This window comes from Amborella trichopoda, chromosome 3 (assembly GCF_054954075.1).
Source record: "Amborella trichopoda isolate Santa Cruz 75 chromosome 3, AtrichopodaSantaCruz75HAP2 v2.0, whole genome shotgun sequence".
Lineage (NCBI taxonomy): Eukaryota > Viridiplantae > Streptophyta > Magnoliopsida > Amborellales > Amborellaceae > Amborella > Amborella trichopoda.
Window position 1 is genome coordinate 41378465 of NC_142338.1, and position 23763 is coordinate 41402227.

General features: G+C 38.1%; 1 protein-coding gene across 2 annotated transcripts in view; it reads right to left on the reverse strand.

The window, feature by feature from the left end:
* Positions 1-14296, reverse strand: part of LOC18422562 (Pentatricopeptide repeat (PPR) superfamily protein) — a 41126-nt gene extending 26830 nt beyond the window's left edge. The window contains exon 1 of one of the 2 annotated variants that reach the window (XM_020668753.2): positions 14011-14296. Coding sequence is in view for 1 of the 2 variants with exons in the window: in XM_006878521.4 (XP_006878583.2) it covers positions 13992-14222 (231 nt within the window). In the remaining variant the exon portion in view is untranslated. Of the gene's footprint in view, positions 1-13991 lie in introns of both variants that reach the window. The other variant, XM_006878521.4, reaches the window with a different exon arrangement.
* Between the last annotated feature and the right edge of the window lie 9467 nt (positions 14297-23763).

The window sequence follows — 23763 nt, forward strand, 5'->3', positions numbered from 1 at the left end:
GGGTATCTTCCGACCCACAGAGGCAAACAGCCTACCATTCCCTATGTTGCCGGCATTACCATCGCCTTTGGCTTCTTCCCCTGATTTCTCTCCAGAAGCTTCTAAGTTGATACTATGGGGGACCCTCTCTCCCCTCATTCGGTGGACTCCGATTATGTCGACTTGATTGACAAAGGACAGCGCCAGATTCTGGAGGTCATAAAAGTCATGGGCCTCCCACAAACCAAACCGGATGAACACTTTCAAGAGTTCTTCAAGACTTCAAGGAAGAACTGCAAGATCGTGTAAGCAAGAAGGGTTCTCGTGAATTAGCCAATTTGGCTGCAGCATCAATTACGACCGACCCTCTTCTTCTAACAACTCTACTGCTCTTATACCTCCTAAGCACCAGCCTCATGGCGAAGCTCATCTTTAGGAACCACCTCCATCTCCTACTTTTACATGCTGATCATATCTTAGAACATTCGTGGCCTTGACCAAGCCCATAAAAAACAAGCAGTTAGGGATCTTTGCTGGAGACACAGACCATTTGTGTTGGCCCTTACGGGAACAAAACCACCCAATCCGACATTGTCTTTCGTCCGACAAGTTTGGGGCCGTCAACCCTATCAATGGGTAACCGTCACCGCGGAGGGTGCTTCGGGGGGGAATATAGGTGATTTGGGATCCTACAGTCCACTCACTAAATTCTTCCCACATGAAGATATTCTCTGTCTCCATCCTTCTCTCCAGAATTTTTGACGGCGTTCATTGGAAATTCTCAGCGATCTACCAACGTATTTCTGATGCAGATAGACCCATTCTTTGGGACGAATTGAACCTTATCGCGCAACTTCCTCACCAGATTTGGTGCATTGGTGGGGATTTCAACGTGATTAGGTGGTCCCATGAGAGAAACTCCTCCAAAATTACTCCGACAATGTCCGCCTTTTCCGACTTTGTTGCCCTCAACAATTTGGTCGACCTACCTATTCAAGGTGCTCAGTTCACCTAGTCTAGTCATGCCACTAGCTCATCTCTTTCCAAACTAGACCATTTCTTGATCTCCATTGACTGCGACACAAACTTTCCTGGAACCCATTCTTCTTAACTAATTTGAACTCACTTGGTTAGAAGAAGCTGATCTTCTTAACTAATTCCCCATTTGGTGGCAATCACACTCTAACCTGGTATAAGGTTGGCTGGGTTTAAACCATAGTTACCCGAATCGCCTATGACAGTAGCGATTCCTTTTTGGAATCTCGATTCGGTGCTTTCCCAGGTGAAAGTCGATTCTAAACGAAAGGAATCACATTTCCATTTTTTGCGAAACACGATTCCACCTAGTTTAGGAATCTCGATTCCTGGATTGCCGGAATCAAGATTCCATATCGAAGACTTTATGATTCTTAGCTACACAAGAAAGCGATTATGCTTGTGAGAAACGTTGATTCCAAATTTTTTGGAATTGAGAATCCATGTTGTTTGGAATCAAGTTTCTATATCGCAGACATTGTGATTCTTTGCTACACAACAATCCTCTAACATAAATTCACTCTTACCCCATGCACATGACTATTCGATAGGAACATGCGAACACAGTCGAGGACATTGATGAATTTTAATAGTGTTTTTTGAAATAAAAATAATAATATTTTTTCTCAAAATTAAATTTTCTCAAATTTTACTTAACACTAATAAGTTCTTTTATTCGTAATGGATTACATTTCGCCTCCCTCATTAAATGTGTTCACACTAAACTTCAATAGTTTTAGTATTTCTAAAAGTTACATCTTGTTTCCTATGTTAAATGCATTCAATCTTTATTTCAAGTCTTGAATCTTTATTTCAAGTCTTGAACTAAATAATATAACATGAAAGTAATGTGAGAATAGGAACTTCAATTCTTGAACTAAATAATATAGCATGAAAGTAACGTGAGAATAGGAACTTCAAGTGTTCAACTAAATAATATAACATGAAAGTAACATGAGAATAGGAACTTCAAGTGTTCAACTAAATAATATAACATGAAAGTAATGTGAGAATAGGAACTTCAATTCTTGAACTAAATAATATAACATGAAAGTAATGCGAGAATAGGAACTTCAAGTCTTCAACTAAATAATATAACATGAAAGTAATGTGAGAATAGGGACTTCAAGTGTTCAACTAAATAATATATACAACGTGAAAGTAATGTGAACATAGGGAGAGCAGAAACCCTCCGATGTGTGCTCAATCATGAGTGAGCACGACATGTATGATCGTGAGAGAATTTGAAATTGTTGCACATGGCAATATAATCAAATTTTAAAATATGGGTAATATGTTAAATTTTTTATTTTCTTATTTACTAATTTCTATGCTTCATTACATGTTACTTTTTAAGAACTCTTACCAAGAATAAATACTATTAAAAAAATATGTTACTTCAAATTTAATAATGGGTAAATGGTAAGTGTACTAAACTACTAATGTAATAATGTTTAATATATGATCGGCACCGTCATTTCTGCAAGTTGAATAAGAGGATAAAAATGCTTTTCTTTAAGTAGAATAAGAAGATAATAAGGATATGAGCGAAGTGCCCTGTGTGGTGTTTTAGGTTAAATTAATCATTATATATCAGAGAAATTGACTAAAAAATTGAATAACTCAATTTTCAAAAGTCAAAAGACTCAAAACTACAATTAACAAAGAAGAATTACTCTGTCATGTACTTATTTTATAATTCAAGGAAAGGAGATAAAAGGGAGCTCACTCTTGTTCTCATTCTTTGTATGTCGTAGACTAGCTTCAGACCTTATAGGCATAATATGGTTACCGTAGACCAGTGTTTTAAAATGCGGCTGCATCAAGTGATATGCGGTGGGCGCCGCATCAAGTGATATGCGGTGGGCACCGCATCGGAAAAGACCGCATATGCGGTGTGGAGAAATGCGCGCACATATGCGCCGCATCAGAGCCACATAGCGCATCTAGCCGCAGACTATTCCACGATGTTATTTTCGATTGTGCCCCTTGGGGATAAGCAAAATGGTCTTTTTGACCATCAAAAATTGGGGAAATAGTTTGAAGGGGTATTAAACCCCCTAAACAAGCATTTACAACCACTTTCGTGGCTTTTTTGGGATCAAATCGACCAAAACAAAGAAATAGGCAAAAATAGTTTTTTATTGAGATCTTGGATTTGGGGATTGTTTGATACTTGGATCTTGATTTGAACCTTTTGGTTGTTGATTTGGGGAAGTTTAGGTGAATTTGCGACAAGAAATCGGGGGTTTCAAAGGCCATGAAGAAATCGAGCACTGCTTCAAAATTGTCTCTCAAGATGACATCTATGATGAATGGATGAATGTATTAACTATTAACTCTTCTTGACTCTTCTTGAGCTTGACTTCTTACTCTTTAATCTTCATGGAGACATGGACTTTTGATTTGTAGTAACACTATTTTGTAACTTTAAAGTTTGTGGTTGCAAATTTGTGATTATGGTTGTTGATTGTTGAATGTTTTATGAAGCTAGTTTCAAGTTTCTAGTTTCTATCAGGGGATAGTGGATACAAAATTTTCGACAGCTAATATTTTTGAAGATAATCTTTAAACTAAAATACTTACTATCGCATATATCACCTCCATATTTTTTTCTATGCATTAACCTCTTTTTTAAGATTTTCTAGAATTTTTTTATATTTATTGACTGCATCATCGCGATGCACCCGCATCCGGACCACATCACGCTGCATCGCCGCATTAGCCCCCCCACCGCTTTTGGCCGCATCCCGCATTTTAAAACACTGCGGTAGACCGAGTTCATTATATGGGATTGTCCACAAAGATATCATAAAGGTTGTCATTAGTACTTGGAGTCTTCGACTGAGAATATACAGACCAAAATTCGATCTTGTAGTAATGGGTAAATTTATATATTTTTCGAATACTTCTCTCATATACCGGAGGGAATTGGTTCGCAAATCTAGTAAGGGGAGAATCTCAATTCCAATATGGGGAGAATCACGATTCCAAAATGTTGATTCCAAGTTGATGGGGAAAACGATTCTAGAATTTTAGGAATCACGAATCCATATTTTTAGGAATCACAATTCCAATCTAACTGAATCACAATTCTAGCAACCACCGAAACAAGTGGGGTCATGTGTGATTCCATATAGATATGAAACGTGATTCCAACATGAAGGGACATCGATTCTTGCAAATAGGAAATACGATTCTTAATTTTTTGAATCGCAATTCCGAAATAGTGAGAACCATTGTTCTCAAATCCAAATTGTACAAACAACGATTCCTAAATTCCAAAACTTTTGACACACGATTCCACAATTCAGATTCCAAAAACGATTCCGTATCACAAATGTTTCCAACAACTATAGTTTAAACTATAGAGAAAACTCCAACTTTTGAAGAATTATCTTAAAACTTGGAGTAGGGGTCTTTTGGGATTCCTCGGGCCTCAAAAATCTGCAACCCTGCAGTCCATTCAATCCCTAGACCTCCTTGAATAATCTAGACCACTCTTGGACAGTGAAATCATCAACAGATATGAGCTCAAATTCCAATACCAATCAATCCTCAAGAAAGAGGAAATTTTTTGGTATTAGAGGTCCAAGATTAAGTGACTGAAGGCAGGGGACCTCAACACAAGCTTCTTTCATAGAACTGCCAATTGTAGGCGTAGAGACAATACTATCACCCATCTTCAAGTGGGGGATAATCTCCTGGACCAACCTTTAGAGATCGAGCAAGCCATCCTTGCTATTTTCAAAATTTATTCTCCGCCCCACCATCTTCTCGGCCTCTCATGGGTGACCTCAATTTCTTGATTCTCCCTCCGGTCAAGGCCTCGTGGCTAGAGAGGCCGTTCTCTGAGCAAGAAATCTTAGCAGCCACTTTTGATTTGGACCCAGATAGAGATCCTTGTCCTAGCGATTACCCTATTGCTCCCTTCAAAATGTTATGGGACTTCGTTTGAACAAATTTCCTAGACCTATTTAATGAATTCTATTATAAGGGGGCCCTTCATAGGGCTTTGAATGCTACTTTCATCGCACTTATTCCCAAGATCGAAGGAGCTTCTCAACTCAAAGACTACCGCCCTATTAGTTTGATCAATTCCACTTGCAAAAGTTCTAGCCTCTCGCCTCAAAGAGGTCCTTCCACTAGTAATTTCCCCTAGACAAAGTGTTTTCATTAAAGATCGCCAGATCTTGGATGGGGCATTAGTAGCCCATGAATGCATAATTCAAGACACTTAGATGGGGTACCTGGCATTGTCGTTAAGCTCGACTGGGAGAAGGCTTATAACCACGTAGACTGGGACATTCTCGAAGAAACCCAGTCTAGGATGGGTTTCGATTCTAGATGGAGATCTTGGATGAGAGCTTGCTTCTCGCACCCCTTCTTCTCCATCCTTATTAACAGTACCCCCAAAAGCTACTTCCCCTCCATTAAAGGCGTCAGATAGGGAGATCCTTTATCCCCCTTTCTCTTCGCAATCGCAGCCGAGGTTTTCATGCGTTCTCTTTCAAGAATATACTCGGGTGGTCGCTTGCATGGCTTCTCGGTCTGCCCTAGACGTCCGACAGTATCCCAACTCCAGTATGATGACGACACATTGGTTTTCTGCAACGCCTCACCCACTGAAATTCATAACCTCCTGCTGTTTCTTAGGCGTTTTGAATTTGCAACAGGCTTCAAAGTCAATTTTGAAAAAACAAAAATGATGGGTGTAAAAGTCGACCACACTACAATCTCAACTTTTGCTCACAGTTGGGGTTGTGGGATAGAGTCACTGCCCTCCAAATACCTTGGGCTTCCATTCTGCATAGGCAAACCTCGCTTTAGCCATTGGTCCCATATCTTAGATAAAGTGGACCGTAGGCCTGGTTGGAAAGGTCGTTTCCTCTCCCCAGGAGGAAGACTTACTTTGATCAAAGCAACACTTGCCAACATACCGGTTGACCAAATGTCCATTTTTCATATGCTTGTAGCTATCAATTCCAAGATTGAACAGATGATGAGAAGATTCTTCTGGTTTCGAGATGATTCCAACAACAAAATCCATCTGATAGGATGGGACAAAATATGTCAAACCAAAAATAGGAGTGGCCTTGGAATCAAGAACCTCAAAATCCAGAACAAGGCACTAATACGAAAATAGCGTTGGCGTCTCTCAACCCTGAGCAACCAATTATTACTTGACGTCCTAAAATACAAATATCACTTGCCAAACTCTGCTTGGCTACCGAGCTGCAGAGCTAAACAAAGGTCCTCGGGCATGTGGAGATCAATTTCCTCTACCTCTCCAGCCTTTTTGTGCCATATTAGATTCCATCCGAGGTTGGAAAATAAAATTCTCTTCTAGTCAGACCTGTGGATAGGGCACACCCCTTTGAAGGACAGATTTCCTGATCTCTTCTCCTTGGCCAGAGATCAAGGAGCAACTGTGGCTGACAAAATGCCACCAGCAGGGTCTCTACGATCATGGAACCCAAATTTCAGGAGGGCTCTCAATGATCTCGAAACTGAGAGCTTCGCCACTCTAGCGGCAGAACTCCAGGCCTTTTTCAAAGCAACATCGGGGCCTGATCGTATCATTTGGTGTCCTTCACCATCAGGGGACTTCTCGGTTTCCTCTTTCTTTCAAACCTTTCCCCTCACCCCTGCGACTACAGCTGCCCAAGCTTGGAAATCTTTCGCACCACCAAAAATCAAGATTTTCATGTGGCTGGCTCTCTCACAAAGAGTTCTAACAGTAGATCAGCTACAAATACGAGGGATCCCGATTCCAAATAAGTGTGTCTTACGCCTCTCGGAAGAAGAGACAAACAACCACCTCATACTGCACTGCCCCTACGCCTTCAATCTCTGGGGAGCTATCCTCAGATTGTTCAATGTGCAATGGGTGCTACAGGCTGAGGTGACCTCCATCATATCTTCCTTCCAACCTTTCCCTTGGCATAAAGAAGGGATCCTTCTTTGGAAAACGACGGTGGCTGCTGCTTTGTGGGCACTTTGGATCAAGAGGGAACAACAGAATTTTCCGAGGGGAATATACAAATTGGCCCAAAGTCGTCAACAAATTTAAGTCCACAATCATTTTTTGGGCGACCAACCACCAATTCTTCAAAGGCGTTCCCTCCTCGGCCGTCAACCAGGATTGGAGCAGCGTTCTTAAACTCCATCGCTTGTGATTGCCGCATGCATCAAGATGGAAACCTCCACCTATGGGGAAGCTTAAGCTCAACTTTGACAGCTATTCTCTTGATAACCCAGGTCCTTCAGGCATCAGAGCCATCCTCAGAGACCACCTCGGTGCTACTATGGCAACTGTCTCCAAACACATTGGCCATGCTAATTCTATGGAGGCCGAAGTGATGGCACTCTGGGAAGGCCTCAAACTCATCCAACCCTTCCACTTGCACTCCCTCCTCGTCGAGGAATATTCCAAGAACACAATTTCTTGGGCGCAGAGTCTTCCCTCCTCTCATTCCCCTAGGCATATGAACCACTTGTTTGACGAAATTGAATTCCTTTGCAGAAATATGCCGCTGTGTGGATGCATACATGGAGGGAAGGAAACCAAGCAGCTGACTCTGTTGCCAAAGAAGCAACAGCAATGGCAAACGACTAGAAGGTTTGTGGGCTTTTTAGCTTTTGCTTTCCATTTTTTGGACCCAGTTTGGTGGATCGACCTGTTTTTCTAAGTTGTTGTGTCTCACTGTAACCTCTTAAAAAAGGATTTTGATTCCATTTTTGGCCCTCTCATCCCTTGAGCATCCAACCTTTACTGTGGATTGCCAAGGTCTCTTGTACTTACTTATTAAACGTTAACACTTTCAAAAAAAAAAAAAACACGAGGTTGGTGGAGAGATTCCGATAACTATGGTTTCACATACTTCCAGTGATAATGAATGAGGGTCTCTTTTATGTATTGTTTACATCTAAAGTCTATCAATACACTACCCATAATTTTCTTTTTCTTTTTCTTTTTCGTTTTTACAATACTACATTTCTAACATATTCATTTTCAATGTCATAAGGCACCTAAGACAAATCCAACAGCTCATTCACCACCACGCTGCTCCGTGAATTGTTGCTCAGCCATTCTAAAAAGAAGCAATATGTTCATGGTTATCTCAATCCTAAAAACTGGGATTTTTCCCATGGAAAGTATATTGACTTTTCTCCCTCTTACAAAGCAACTATTTAGATTCAACAAGTGGACGCTTGTTTCATAGGAAAACTCTCTCCGAAGAGCTTGTTACTAGAAAGAGCATTTCATCACATGGGAAAGCGAAGTCACACTTCAGACCTAGGGGATCATGATGTTACTTCTCCTGAAAATGCACTGTACGCTTAATAAAAGAGGGAACACACTTTCCCATGCACTACAGTGTCTATAAATTTCCCAAGAAACAAACATGAGCAAGCGAGAGAACAGTAGGAATGAACTTTCTCATAGGATTATTTTCCGGAAAACATCTGTTATATAAGTCTCTCACCCTCTTTCTACTCATCAGTCTCTTTCAGTAGTTTTTTTTTTTTTTTTTATTTATGTTGTTAACTGTTGTATTAAAAAGCAATAAGTACAAGGGCAGAGGAGCCCACAGACCAAGCCTCATCCCAAAAGGAATAGACTACCCTAGAGAGGTAGCCCTCTAAAAAAAATGGGTCGGGCATGGTACAAAGGTCCGATAGGAAGAGATACCGAAAACCCAAAAGCAAGCTAGAACATTTGCCCATTACAAGGAAGAAAGGGAAATAAAGAAACCAAAAAACCAGTCTATCATAAACTCGAGGTACTGGATGACGTTCCATCTTTAGCTAGTTGATCCATCAGGGCGTTGGATTCCCTCCAAGTATGCCTCGATAAGACGGCCATATCCCTTCAAATGTGAGTTATCTCATAATAAATCAAAGCCAAATACCAGGGGGAGGACGCAGAGCCTGCAGCTCAAGTGATAATATTTTGAGCATCTCCCTCCACAATTAGTGGTTCACCCCACGAGGGGTCAAAGAGCTTGAGACTGGTGAGGAGTGCCATGGACTCAGTAAGTTGGGAGTTGGAGTGGCCTATGTTCTTGGAGAAAGAGGCAAGTAAGTTGCGAGGTGGTCGCGGAAGACCCCACCCACCCCTGCCGAACTGGGATTTCCACTGGAGTACCCATTGAAGTTAAGCTTTGTAAGGCTGCAGTATCTGAGACCCAGGGCAATTGGGTGTGGAGAATGTCTTTCCAATGGTGTAGGAAGGTAGTGGCCGAGACACCTCTGAAGGTCTTGTGGATGGAGGCCCAAAAAGCGACCTCCAAGGTGATTTTATGGAACAGGGCCAGGGCTTTGCACTTGGTCCTCCCTCGAATTTCTCTCCATCCAGATGACCCGGATCATGGCTGCAATGGAGGTTTTCCAAAGGAGCCTGCCTACAATAGGCCACGGAGTGTCCCTCGAAAGGTTCAGAGGAGTAACCTCCACAGATTGTGGGCAAGTCCGCAGTGAATAAAAAGGCGGGGGTTGCTCTCTTCCTCACTGGTACACATCCCGCAACGATTGGGAATGGGAATTCCCCTCTGTTGAAGATGATCCACAGTAAAGTCTTTTTCGGAGCATGCAATCCAATTGAAGGCTTGCACTTTAGGGGGGGGGGGGGGTATAGAGGACCACACCTGAGCAACAACTGATCTCGGAGAAAGGGGAAAAGTGGGTGGCAAGAAAAGTTTCTTGTAGTAGGAAGCCACCGAGAAGGAACCTGAAGGAGAAGAGATCCAAACCAAGCGGTCAGGCCCAAAAAGGGTTAGGAAGTTGGAATGCAAAAAGGAAGACAAGGAAAGGAAGTCTAAGGTTTTAGGATCAAAGAGAGGGCGTCTGAAAGACGGATTCCAGACTCTAATGTTGCCCGAAAGGGGCATCTCGACTGCGATTGAAGAGGACTTGTTGGTCGCTAGAGAGAAAATTGAGGGGAAAAGGTCCTTAAGTGGAGTGTGGCCCAACCAGCGATTGGACCAAAAGCGGATGCGATGGCCTTCCCAAGGGTGGAAACGAATATTTTTTGGAAGAGAGTGAGAGAAGACATGAAAAACTTCCAAGCCCCAGATGCTCTGCTCGGGGTTCTCCCTTCCGACAGCCAAGTATTGGAGGGGATTTTGTATTTGCAGCTGATGACTTGGGACCAAAGCAGGTTGCTTTGAGTAGCGAGCAACGCGGTGTTTTGTTTCCTTAGGATTCAGATACTGAGTCCACCAAGGTGTTTGGGTTGGCAAAATTTTTCCCAAGAAATAAGGTGATATTTTTTGGCATCAACAACTCCTGTCCATAGGAGGTTCCTCATTAACTATTCTCGACGGCTACCAACCGCCGCTGGCATGTGGAACAAGGACATAAGGTACATAGGGGTATCAGCCAGGGTCGCCTTGAAGAGAGTGAATCTCCCTACAAAAGAAAGGAACCTTCCTTTCCATCCAGCAAGACGTCTATCAACTTTGTCGATGATGTGGGATCACTGCATCTTTTTAGGTTTGCCGAGGTCCAGTGGCATGCCAAGGTAACTGATAGGAAGTTCTTCCACTTTAAACTCCCAATTAGGAATGAGAGCTCTTGTTTCTGACATAGTGAGAGCGACCCCTATCATAGTCGATTTCTCCATGTTGACTTAAAAGCCCATGGCAAACTCAAAGCATTTAAGGAAGAAGCGTAGTGTCTCAATTTCCTTCGAATCACCATTTAAAAAGAGGAGGGTGTTGTCAGCATACTGAAGATGGGAGACGATAGGACCGCTACAGCTACTCTTGAAGCTAGTCAAGAGACCCGACTGGTATATACAAGAAATTGATTGGCTGAAGTCCTCCACTGAAATCGCAAAGAGGAAGGGGGATAGAGGATCTCCTTGTCGGAGACCTCTAGAGGATGGGCAGTAGCCTTTTGGAGCTCCATTGATGAGCACTGAGAAGAAAGGCCGAGAATAACAGCCTCTCATCTACTGCCTCCATCGCACCCAAAACCCATCCGGACCAGGTGGTCCCAATCAACATGGTCATATGCCTTTTCCCAATTGATCTTGAAAATAATACCCGGTTATCTGGCTATGTGCCTAGAATGCATGCATTCATGTGCCACCAGAACCCCATCAAGGATCTACCTATCTTTGATGAAGGCACCCTGAGAGAGGGAGATCACGAAGGGGAGGACCTCTTTAAGCCTAGAAGCAAGCACTTTGGATAGGATCTTATAAGTGGAGTTTACTAAACTAATCAGTCGGAAGTCCTCTAGTTCTTCAAGCCCTTCGATTTTGGGGACAAGGGCGATAAATGTTGCATTCATGGCTTTGTGGATAACACCCCAGTGGAAGAATTCTTCAAAGAAATTCAAAAAGCCAGGTCAGAAAGAGTCCTAGAAGAGCTTGAAGGGGGCCACTGGGAACCCATCCGAACCCGAGGCTTTATCTTTACCCAAGTCAGCTAAAGCTGCAAGGATTTCAAGTTTTGTAAATGGCCGTTCCAACCATGGGACCCAAAGGTCTAAGATGGAGAGAAACTGTAGGTCAGACATCCTGTGTTTGGGACCCAAGGGAGCAATGTAGAGGGTTTTGAAGAAGGAGAGAATGGCTTCTTCAATCTCAGAGGTCTAGTCCAAAATCTTGTTCCCCACCTTTATTGTAGAGATGGAATTGTTTAGGCGACGGCAGTTGGCTACCTCTTTCAATAGTTGTAAGCTAATTATCTAAAATCAATGATTGTGACCACCAGCCTATCCCAAATAGTTGGGATAAGGCTCAGATAATGATGACAAACAGCTATGACCATCAAACACCACTCCTAGGAGGCTAAGAGATTTAGTAGTACAGTTCCTATTTTTCTTTTTTTCTTTTTCTTTTTAGATTTGGACAAATATCATCAGGCAGAATCCATGAATGCTCAAATCCATATGGTGTAGAGCTAGTGGCCCGAAGCCTTTGGGATACCCATTCCATGAGGACTCCATAATTGGTGGGGGTGGGGAATAACACAACTTACTTTTTAGCAATGACAAGTATAAAAGTTCTGGTCCGTGAAATGATAGTGAAGATAGAAGCTATTGTAAAGAAAGAAAACAAATTTCTGCAAAAAATCTAAAGTAAAATGACTTAAGCAGGGACAAATTGAACATTCGTCAGTAATATTTTAAATGCAAGTGGGGAAGCAAACTTACCCGAAAGATATGTATTGGGCCATTGAATCCATTCCCTTCTGTCCTAATATACTAAGGCATGAAGTTGCAGGGAACCTAGGGGAATATAATCAAACAGGGACCCTATTTGAAATTTTGAACGTGATGCGATTGTTAATCAATGGCAATCCAGTCTTTTAGCCCATGTAGCTGGGAATATAAACAAAGACGGACCCTATTTGAATGTGATGAGATTGTTAATCAATGGAAATCCAGTCTATTAGCCCATGTAGCCTCCTTTATCTATTGTGATACCCACAAATAGGAATAACGTTTTGATAAATGAATAGCTATCAGTCAAATTGAAGGTTTGAAAACTAGGCTTGGGACTTGGCTCCCTGCCCGAACCAAGTTACTTGAGCGAGTCTCAGACTTTGCCCGAGTAGTGTACGGACCCTAAAACGGAAAAAAATTAAAAAATTATATATTTGTTAAACATAAAAAATAAGAGTAAAAGGCAAAGTAAACAATAAAAAAACATTAAAATTCCAAATAAGATGGAAAAACATAGGAAAAACTACAAAATACACTCTAAAATGAACTATCTATGCAACTTACCCCCATCCCAACTTTTTCTCACACTTTTTTCCCCCGAACAACCTTTCCGAGTAAAAACACCCCCATGGTAAAAAGTTCTTAATTTTTGGATGGAAATGCCCTTCCCGTACAAACAAAATCAAATTGCGATCCCAAGTAGAGTAGTGCCGGAGCGCAGTATGCTACTGCCGGAGTGGAATGTCAAGAAGCGCACATTGTGACTGCCAAAGTGCACATTCGGACTGCCGGATCGCAGTCCTCCATTGCCGGAACGTTGTGGCTCCAGAGGCTTCATTGCCGGAGCGTTGTGGCTCCAGAGGCTTCATTGCCAGAGCAGACTGCCGGAACGTGTAGTAGCACCGCCGGAGCGAGGTATCGGTATGCCTGAGCGTGTGGGGAAGAGGAGAGAGAAGGCCGTGTGAAAAGAAATGTGGGTATTTTAGTCTTATTTATGTTACTTTTGGGTTGGGGGGTTTTTGCGAGGAAAGGTTGTTTGGGAGAAAAAAGTGTGAGAAAAAATTGGGGTGGGGTAAGTTGCATAGGTAGTCCATTTTAGGGTGGTTTTTGTAATTTTCCCAAAAACATATACAAAAGATGGATTTATAAAAAATTGATTTATAGCTCGAAACATTTCAAAAAAATCCAAAAAAAGGGAAAAATAAAAAAAGTATGGCATATGAGAAAAACTTGCATATCAACACCAAAAAAATCAAAATGACATATTCAAGATTTATACATCAATTTTACCAATAAAATAAAATAATTTCTGATTTTTATATTTTTTTTATATTTCCCAAGTTTGTGCTCAAGCACTCTGCTTGGCATGGGGCACTCTGCTTGGCATGGGGCCAAGCCCGAGTGGACATGGCTGGATGCTGGTCGAATTGATCGATTGATTTTATATGATTTTCGAAAGGGCTATTGTCATGGATGCCCTACATCGCCTATGATGAATTGGACACAAGCACCATGTCACATTGTAGAGATATGCAGCAAGAGGAAGCGCCCAATGGTAATCAAGTATCAAATGGTACAGACGAAGTGGGAATTAGTGAGAATAGAATATGTTTAGTGAAAAAAGGGATTACATCAACAAAGATCATGACGCATATTTACATAGACAAAAGAAGTATAATAAAGAACAAAGAACGACTGAAAATAAGTGATGCCCCAAAGGTCCAAACGGACAACAAAACGTAAAGAGTGCAGGTCGATACAGAAAGAGAAGGTTTCGAGAGAGAGAATGAGCTGACCTCTAGGGCGTGCTTGTACCTGCGGTGGTTGCGAAGCAGCCTGGTGATACGGTTGAGCTCATATTTTTGGGGGAGGAGATTGTTATTTTGGTCCTCAGCCCACTGCCTTAGGGCCACAACTGCGCTCCTCTTTGGAAAGACAAGCCGCCTCAACAGCCTCTTCCCCAAACTCTCTCTCTCTCCTTTTGCCCCTGCAGAAAAGGACCGACCCAAAACCCACCTGTATATCATCACCCTCCCCCTTTCCTTTCAACCCGAGGATGCCTCCACCTCAGCTCAAGAGCTTCTTCTCTCCCTCTCTCACATGGAAGCAGTATTCTTACCTATGGTCAGCATACGGGTGGCGACGGGCGGGGGCTAAAATAAATGAAACTATAAAAAAAAAGGCCGTACTTTGTATGGTCATGGAATTAGAGCCCACCTTCAAATAATGCCGAGATATTCGATACTAAAAAATTTTGTCGTAACCTTAAAATGTACTTTCACCTTTAATTATAAATTTTAAAGCTTCGATCAAATAAATCTATAAAAACTTGAAAATTGAAGGCCAGTAAATGAGTTACAAAATCCGTTATTTTTTAAGCTTAAAATCCATTTTTATTCTTTTCTATGCATCTTGATATTGAGATGATCAATTTGATAATATTTGAGCATCAAAAGAACCTCTTTTAATGAAATTTATTGAGATAGGCTCTATTTTGATCGTTTAGAGCCTAGGCGTACCCATAAAAAAAATAAGGAAATAAAAAAATCGGGCTAGCTTCACAAGTCGTAGCCCAAGTCCTATTTTTTTTTAGGGCATGAGCCGCAATTCATAGCTCATGCCCTACTTTTTAGAGTCGGGCCGACCAAGACAGAATGCATCGAGCCAGGTCGGGCTAAGTGGCCCATTGCCAACCCTTGTCAGCATGGTGTTTTAAGATATGTTTGATAACAAGAAGCTAGGGGAGGAAGAAGGAACTTCCCACAAGTTTTGTGTTTGATGCATAGAACTTATATAGTAAATAAGTTCCCCCTATAACTTCCTTACTCCCTAGTGCTTAAAAATAGAAGTTTCATCTAAAATGATGGACTATTCTACCTCCCTCCTTATATTTCTATTTATATTGTTAATTTATATATGTATTTATATTATATTATATAATTTTTAGGTATATTATATAATACAAATAAATACTCATTAAATAATTTATTATATTTTATATTATATATAATACAAATGTTCACTAATAAAATAAATTTAAAATACCGATATTATATATTATATTACATTATATATAAATATAATATATATTATATATTATAAAATATATTTATATTTAAATTATTAATATATATTTGTATTTTATATAGTATATATTTATGTATATAATATATAATACAAACGTTCATTAATAAAATAAATATAAAATGCACTATATTATATATCATATTACGTTATATATAAATGGAAATGCTGGTGTATGCCCACTAACTTACAGCTACATACAGACCCAACAATCTGGGCTGATTTGACAGGCACGACTTCATTTTATATTTTAATTTTAATTTTTCTACAAATCCAAATCGTGTGAAATTCTAGAAATTTATTCTTCTCATCAATGCGCACCTAATAAAAATATTTAAAAATAATTTACAAAATATAAATTGATCAAAATATCCTTTAAAGGTTTCAGGGTTATTATGGTAATTTATTTTTTACGAAATATTTTTTTGATATTTTTATTGGATTCTAATATTTTTAAAAAACGCACGCCTAAAATTTCAATTGATTTGGATTTATAGAAAAAAAATAAAATTAAAATACAAAAGGCAATCGTGATCATTGGATTGACCTAGATTGTTAGGCATATATGTAGTTGTAGGCTAGTGGGCTAGTGGGCCTATACTAGCATATCCCTATATAAATATAATATATATTATATTATGTAATATATATTATATATTTATATTTATATTATTAATACATATTTATATCATATAATATATATTTATGTATATAATATATTTTATTATATATTATATTATATAATATAATAAATATAAAATACATTATGTTATATAATATATTATGTTATATAATAAGATAAATATAAAATACATTATATTATATGTTATAGTATGTTATAGATATCATGTTTTTATATTTAAATTATTACTATATATTTGTTTTTTATTATTATATTATATATATATATATATTATTACCTATTATAAAATGTAATATATTTTTCTTCAATAATATATTTTATGTATGTAGATATTTACAATACAATATATATTATATATTGTTTTATATTTAATGTAAAAATAATATTTAAATAATATTTAATACATAATATTTAAAAAATAATATTTAAATAATATTTAAATAATATTTAAATAATATTTAAATAATATATTCCAATAGGTTGTCAAAAACAGGTACCTAGAACTTTTTTAACATTCCAGCATGTTATCAAATATATACACTCAGAACTTCCTTAAATAACTTCTTTCTTCCCAACAAATAAGAACTTCCAATTTTCAGGGGACATTTAAATTGCTGATCGTGGCCCATGGTTTTTGCTTTTGTTGTGATGAAGTTAATTCTTTATCGTGGCCATGTTAATTCTATCACTTTACATTAGCGCAAATTGGACAGGCTCGCTTTATGATCACGGTCTATTTTATAAGCTATTGCAATGCATTATGTGTTGGTATGTGTGGGTAGCCATGGAGCCCTCACATGTGCCACATATTTCTTTCTTTTGTAATTAATATTTTTCTTTAAAAAGACTATGTATTAATTAATATTTATCTTTAAAAGGTTTTTGAGGGAGAGAAAATCTTTTTTTTTTTCAATAGATACTAGATAACTTCCTTATCCCGCATGCATTGATACCCACTTCTATGAGATTCCATGAGGAACGTTGAACGTTGAACGTTGAACGTTGAATAATGACTTCCTCCCATCTCTCTATAGATTAAGGTTTCATGGCCATAGAAAAATTGAGCGAATGATTTTCTCCCATCCCCTATAGATTAGGGTTCCATGGCCATGAAGATGTTAAGAGAAACAAAAGTTATTTTCAATCGTTCTGCAAAAGCTTTTGCTCTTTGCGATTTACAGTCCATCGACGCTCCCTTTTCAGTACCAAGAATTTTTGGCAGCTCCATCTACTATCCTAAAGTTCAACATTGGTATCAAAGCAATGTTGCTTCAACGTGCTGCTGAGATTTCTATTCTCTATTTTATGCTCCCTGCAATCACTTAAACTGTCACTTCTCTCTCTAATCATCTGTTGCCATCACTTCTCTCTCTAACCATTTGTTATGATCAATGCTTTCTCTCACCACTGATGTCAACATAATTTCTGTGAATCTCATATTAGGCAAGAGGGGTAAAGTGACATAAATTCACTGTAAAAAAGGAGGATTTCTCTTTTGTCCATCATTGCAAAAAGGATTTTCTCTTCTAGGGCTGCAAGTGCATTAACGTTTTTTCTGCTGTCAAGAAGCAGGAGGTGGTTGCTGCTTGTTGTCAATAGGAGGTAATCACTGCTTGTGTCGTCCTTCCACTGCTAAGAGAAGAAGGTGGTCGTTGCTCCGTGTAGCCAGTCTCGTGCGTTCTCCTTCGCTGTAGAACCAACCCCATCTAGCCCTTGGGCTAAGTGGTTTCGGCCAACTTCGGGCTTGGAGAGGGCACCAATTGCACCTGACTAATAAGTCGAGCCACTTTACTTTTGTGCATATGTATATTATCTTAATACATAATTTTTTTTTCCCTTTACCTAATATTAATTGTTTTCCTTGTGAAACATTTTCGGCAATCTCAATCATCCACAAAATGCTACTATAATTTTAGAGAGAGAGAGAGAGAATTATTGCTGAAATTTTAGAGAGAAACACAAAGAAACACATAACTGTTGCTGAAAATCAGTGCATCAAAAAAAAATCAACTTCTATTTCCTCTACATATTAGTTTGATTTATTTATTTATCTATTTGTTCATTTTATCTTGCACGTTTGGTTGGTAGGTTAGGGATATTTCTTTTATCGATATTTTATTTGAATCATATCTTCTTTATTTCCATAATTTCCCTATGCTATGGTCGATTTTGAGAAGGCAAAACTTCATGCTCTTGATTTTATAAATTGATTTTCTTAATTGTAGTCTATATTTTGTTGAGAATAACACATATTGCCGATTGTAAACAATTACAATAGACTCTATCATATTGATATAAAATGTTAAGCTTTATAGTTCAAGAACTTGCATAAAGTATTTTGCTACCTTATATTTACTCGGCTCTTGCATCACACCAGTGTACACATAAACTATTTGAGAGAATTCTTCATTGAGATTGCAGCTCATAAAGAATCAGCAACCTATTGATTTGACTAACATACAACCCATTTTAAAACACAATTAAATTTTTTGAGCCTAATTTGCCTATATTTTATATCTATTTAATTTTAGGCACATCTAAAACTTCAAATGACATCTAGGCTATAGTCATGGCAGGAACTATCAAAACTTGAAAAACTCAATGGAACTAATTTTTCTATGTGGAAAAAAAAATGGATACATTCTCTTCCAAGATATGGTGGATTATGGTCTAGATACAGAACTACCAGTTTTAGAGCCTATTGTCAATGGTCAAGCCAGAAGGCGATTTAAAAAATAGGTAAAAGATGATAAAACAACTAAGACCATAATGTTGAGTTTTATGGAGGACAACTTAATTAGAGTATTTGAGGATTACACCACAGCTTGAATTATGATGGGTGTCCTATCTGAAAAGTATAAAACCACTTTTGATACCCATGTGCAATTATTATTAGAAAAGTATAATTTTTGCAAAATGATGGAATCGGACTCAGTGACCGAGCTGTCAATAAAATGACAATGCTTGCAAAGGACCTTGCTACAGCTGGGAATCTAGTCCCTGACTGCATGTAAGTGTCCATTGTCCCGAACATTCTTCCTCCATCTTGGGTACCTGTTGTAATTGCATTGAACTACTGTGCACAAGGGATAACTATATTGAATCTTTCCATGCACCCAGTGTTTCAAAACACGCTTGGCAGTCTTAGGCGGATTGGGGGGTTCAGGCCGCCCAGTGACTAGGAGGATGCCTAGAACCTGGGCGGCCCAATTGAATCCAAATAAGGATTATGCAGTTATTTGAGTATCAGACTATCAGTTATATTCAAATTATACTACATATTAGCATTTAGCACACATTCCATAAACATAACCATAATTCATAAGTCGGTTCATTCTCCATAATCTATGCAATTAAAACTTAAAATATTCTAACCAACCAAATTATAAAACCATGAAAGTAATACTTGAAGATTCAAGAGAATCTTCAATAGTTCAAATGTTCAATACACAATACTTCAATCAAAGTTCAAACTTCAAAGGAACAAAGTTTAATAATTAATTAATTATTCAACAATCAACATTCATTCATCATCAGAAAATCTTGGGTTAGCTGCATTGGCATCATATTCATCGGAGTTAACGGAGTCGTCACCCTCCTCGACATATTGCGACTCGTCTTCCTCCGTCTCTTGTGAATCTACCTCTTCTTCCACCCATGTTCTCTGTGCAGAAGCTCTAGTAGCCCTAGGAGGGTCAGTTGATGTCCTTGAAGCATCCATGACCATGTCCCATGTCAATCCTTCATGCCCCTCGACTTCATCATCATCAACTAACCACTCCATAGCATTGTCTATATTTTTTGATTTGATGGGGTCTCTATTATCTCTTTTAGCAAATATGTCCTTCAAGAATCGATTGTACTTGATATAGACAAAGTCATTGAGCTTCTTTGATTCAAGCTTGTTCCTTTTCTTTATAAGAACTTAACAAAATAAAATGAAAGTGAACTAATTAAAATCTAGTATCTATGGTTCATGTATTATTTATAAAATCATACAAATTACCCTTATGACCTTACCCCTTCAAAAGTACTCCAATTGCGCTCACAACCGGATGAAGAAGTGATTAGGTTTAAGATCCGAATGGCCAACTTTTGTAAATTTAGAGAATTACGCCCATGTTGGCTCCACCAATAGGTTGCAAAGAAATTAAAAAAAAAAATCATAAATAAATAATAGAAATATTTGATTACTTGAACAATTGAACTTGGTAATATATGAACTTAATAATATTATTAATATAATAATATTTAATACCTGGATTAATTTTGGTCATTTGCCTCATTGTCATTGGACTCCCAAAACTTTAATGAGTACTTGTAATTTATCAGCTCATCAGCGCATATAATATCCTGCATTTCAAGTTCAGGGACTAACACCTCTACACACTCATTAAATCCATCCATAATTGTGTCATGTGTTTGTATATCCTTGTCAAAATAAAACAAAGCTGGGATAAAAAAATAACCAGTTGCATGCAATGGTCGATGTAGCTGCTTATCCCACTTCTTATCAATAATCTCACAAACAGGCTTGTAACGGGTTTCTTCATCATTGAAATTTTGGGCTATCTCTCTTTTGCATTTCTCCATAGCATAATATATAGCACATAGAAGGCTGGTCACTATCAACCGTGCGAAGGGCTTTGATAAGAGGAAAAAATGCCTTAAAAGCATCCTTCAACCCTTGCCAAAAAACCTTAAAAAGTATAATATCTCTCACCTTTTCCCAAACTGAGCCTTAGACCTTGCATGCTCTCCACTCATCCGAGTAAACATTTACCACAATTGCATTCTCCGCGAATGTATGCAATATAGGCATAAGTACCAGGTCGCAAATCTCGTGACCCCAGGCCTCACAATCTCTTTCTTCTTTGTAAAGGTATGCATCATGCTGAGGGTGATATAGCGGCTATAAATGAAATTCGTAACATGCTTGGCCTTCTTCACTGCACCTGATATCTCGGTTAAACTACCAAGAGCCTCAAGCATGAGGTCTATACAATGTGTTGCACATGGTGTCCAAAAGATTCTAGGATAAGGTATGCGCAAAAAATTAGATGCAGCAACATTAGGAGCAGCATTGTCTGTGACAACCTGTACAACAAGATGCTCTCCAACCTCATTGATTTCCTTATCTATCACTTGAAATATGTAATGGGCATCATCGATATGATCAGAGACATCATTAGACCTCAAAAAACTAGTCATTTCTAGACAATTCACAAGCAAATTCATTTGACTTCTTCTCTTCCTATCACTCAAAGCATCAGTCATAAGAGAAACCCCATAGTGAGCCCATGCATCTGTCTTAAGTTCTACATCTTCCTTTGTGGCACTCACTGTCTTTTTTTAAAAAAAAGCTTTGAAAGCTCATATGGGGTTGGGGGTTTAATCCCAGGGCCAAATTAACCAATTGCCTCTATTGTGGCGTAAAAGATACTCAAGCGAACAGTATTGAAAGGAATGCCCACCTCATAAAACCATGTAGCCAAATAATACGCAGCTCTATCTTTCTCTTCCGTCTTGATTCTACTTTCAATGATGGTTTGCTTTTTTGTTTTCTCTTATGCACTCTCAGGATCAGATCGAGGTAATAAATTATCCATAGGGCCTCTAACCCGAGGCTTCTTAGTCCCAAAACTAGAAGCAATTACAACTCCCTTCCCCTTTCCCCTAATAATGGATTGCTCAACCTCTTGACATCCTGTCCCAATCTTTTCCTCATCACTATCATGATCATCAAAATTGACTCGAACCCCAGACCTAATCTCTGCTATAGAGGCAAATGTCTCATCTTTTTCATTTTCACCAAGTTCATAAAGTTCTTTATTTCTTCTTTAACAACATCAAGAATCTTTTTACTTGGGGCAACTTTTCCCTTGATACCGGCAAGATGTTTCTTGAACCGGTTTATGCCCCATTTTGTATCTTTTTTACAAAAATTGCATCTTATGCAATTTTTATCATTATGATCTAGGTTATAGCCATATTTCCAACCGAGATCACCACTCATATTAGGTCTCGAAAAAGACATCTAAAAAATAATGTAAATTACTAAGCAATAAAAAAAATCACTTACTTTGAGTTTGATTACTTAATCTTCAAACTTCCACCTTAAATACGTTTCTAAATACTCAAAATATTCTAAAACACCCCCTAATAACTTTGCAAAACATCAAAAGGTAAATATAATACCAATGGGTGATGTTTCGATCAATTTTGGTTAACTTTGAGCAACCCTTCGATTTTAAAAAACTCATCACAATCTAGTTTTTTGATGGTTTTCTCTCTCTAAATTTGGCTCAAATAAAGTTTAAGTTTCAAATGAACCTAAAACCCTAATTTTTGGGGCCTTAAAAAAAATGACATAAAGTACCCTCACGGAATTTTTTTCCGCCCCTGGGCGGCTGCCAAGGGATTGATCGCCTAGGCTTGGGCGATGCGCCCAGGCCTTTCAGACCGCCTAGGCGCTAGGCGGTCCACTTTTTGAATCACTGCATGCACCTTAGTATTGAAGTTGAGAGAAAATAAGGAAAAAGTCAAATGAGCTCCACTATGCTCAAAGTTCATCTTCTCAAGTTCTCAATAAACCTTATAATAATCAGAACAATAACAATAATAGGTATAAAGGAAAAATGAAAAATTTTAAAAATCAAAAGAATAAGGTTGACAAGGCATGTTTTTATTATGAAGAAACTAGACACATCAAGTTTAATTGTCATAAGCTAACATATAAAAATAGGAACCAAAATAACAACAATGTTTAACACAATGATAATCAAAATAAAATAAAAGACTTGAATTGCATAGTCTTAGAATCATTAATTGCCAACCATGACCTGAAGAATCAGTGGGTCAACTCAACCTCTATTTGGCATGTCTCGATGACCAATGACGAATTCACAGAGTTGAGGAAGATCATAACCGGCGACCAACAAATTAATATGTGAAATAATACATATTATGATGTAATAGGTGTCAGTAATTATAAGTTGTGTTTAACCATAGGAACGAATCTCCTATTTACTGATACTTAGCATGCACTCAATATGAAACTCAATTTGATTTTTGTTCATAAGCTAGACGACAAAAGATATAAAACAAAGTTTAGGTCTGGTCAAGTCACCATTAGTAAACATTATTGAGTATTGATATATTGTATTAAAGTTAACAATTTGTACCGATTGAACATTAATAAAAATTCATCTTATTTTGGTTCTATTAATGTCTCTTTTGATGCTTATGTGTATGGATGATTCATATTTGTAGCAATTAATATTAGGACACATAAACAAAGAGAAAATGAACAAAATGGATAAAAGAGGTTTGCTCCCCAACTTAGGAGAAATTGTGTTCAAAATATGTGATCCATGTATCTATGATAAATTAATTAAGAAGCCTTTTTTTAAAGGAAAAATGTCTACTAAATTACTAAGTATTATTCATTCAGATAAATGCCGTCAATTAAATGTAAAACCACATAGATGTAGGGAATATTTCATAACATTTATAGATGATTATTCTCGTTATGGATATGTATATTGAATTAATAGAAAGTTAGATACATTAGAAATATTTAAAGAATATAAAGCTGAGGTAGAAAACCAGCGAGGGGGATATATTAAAATTCTTATAATAGATAAGGGAAGTGAATACTGCTCCGACTTATTTACCCAATTTTTTAAGGAGCATGGTATAATTTACCAAACCACCATACCATATACATCACAACAAAATGTGAAAGAAGAAATAGAACTCTGATGGACATGATTAGGTCTATAATTAGCCATTCAGATTTATCAACTCATTCTTGGGGTGAGGCTCTCAACACTACAATG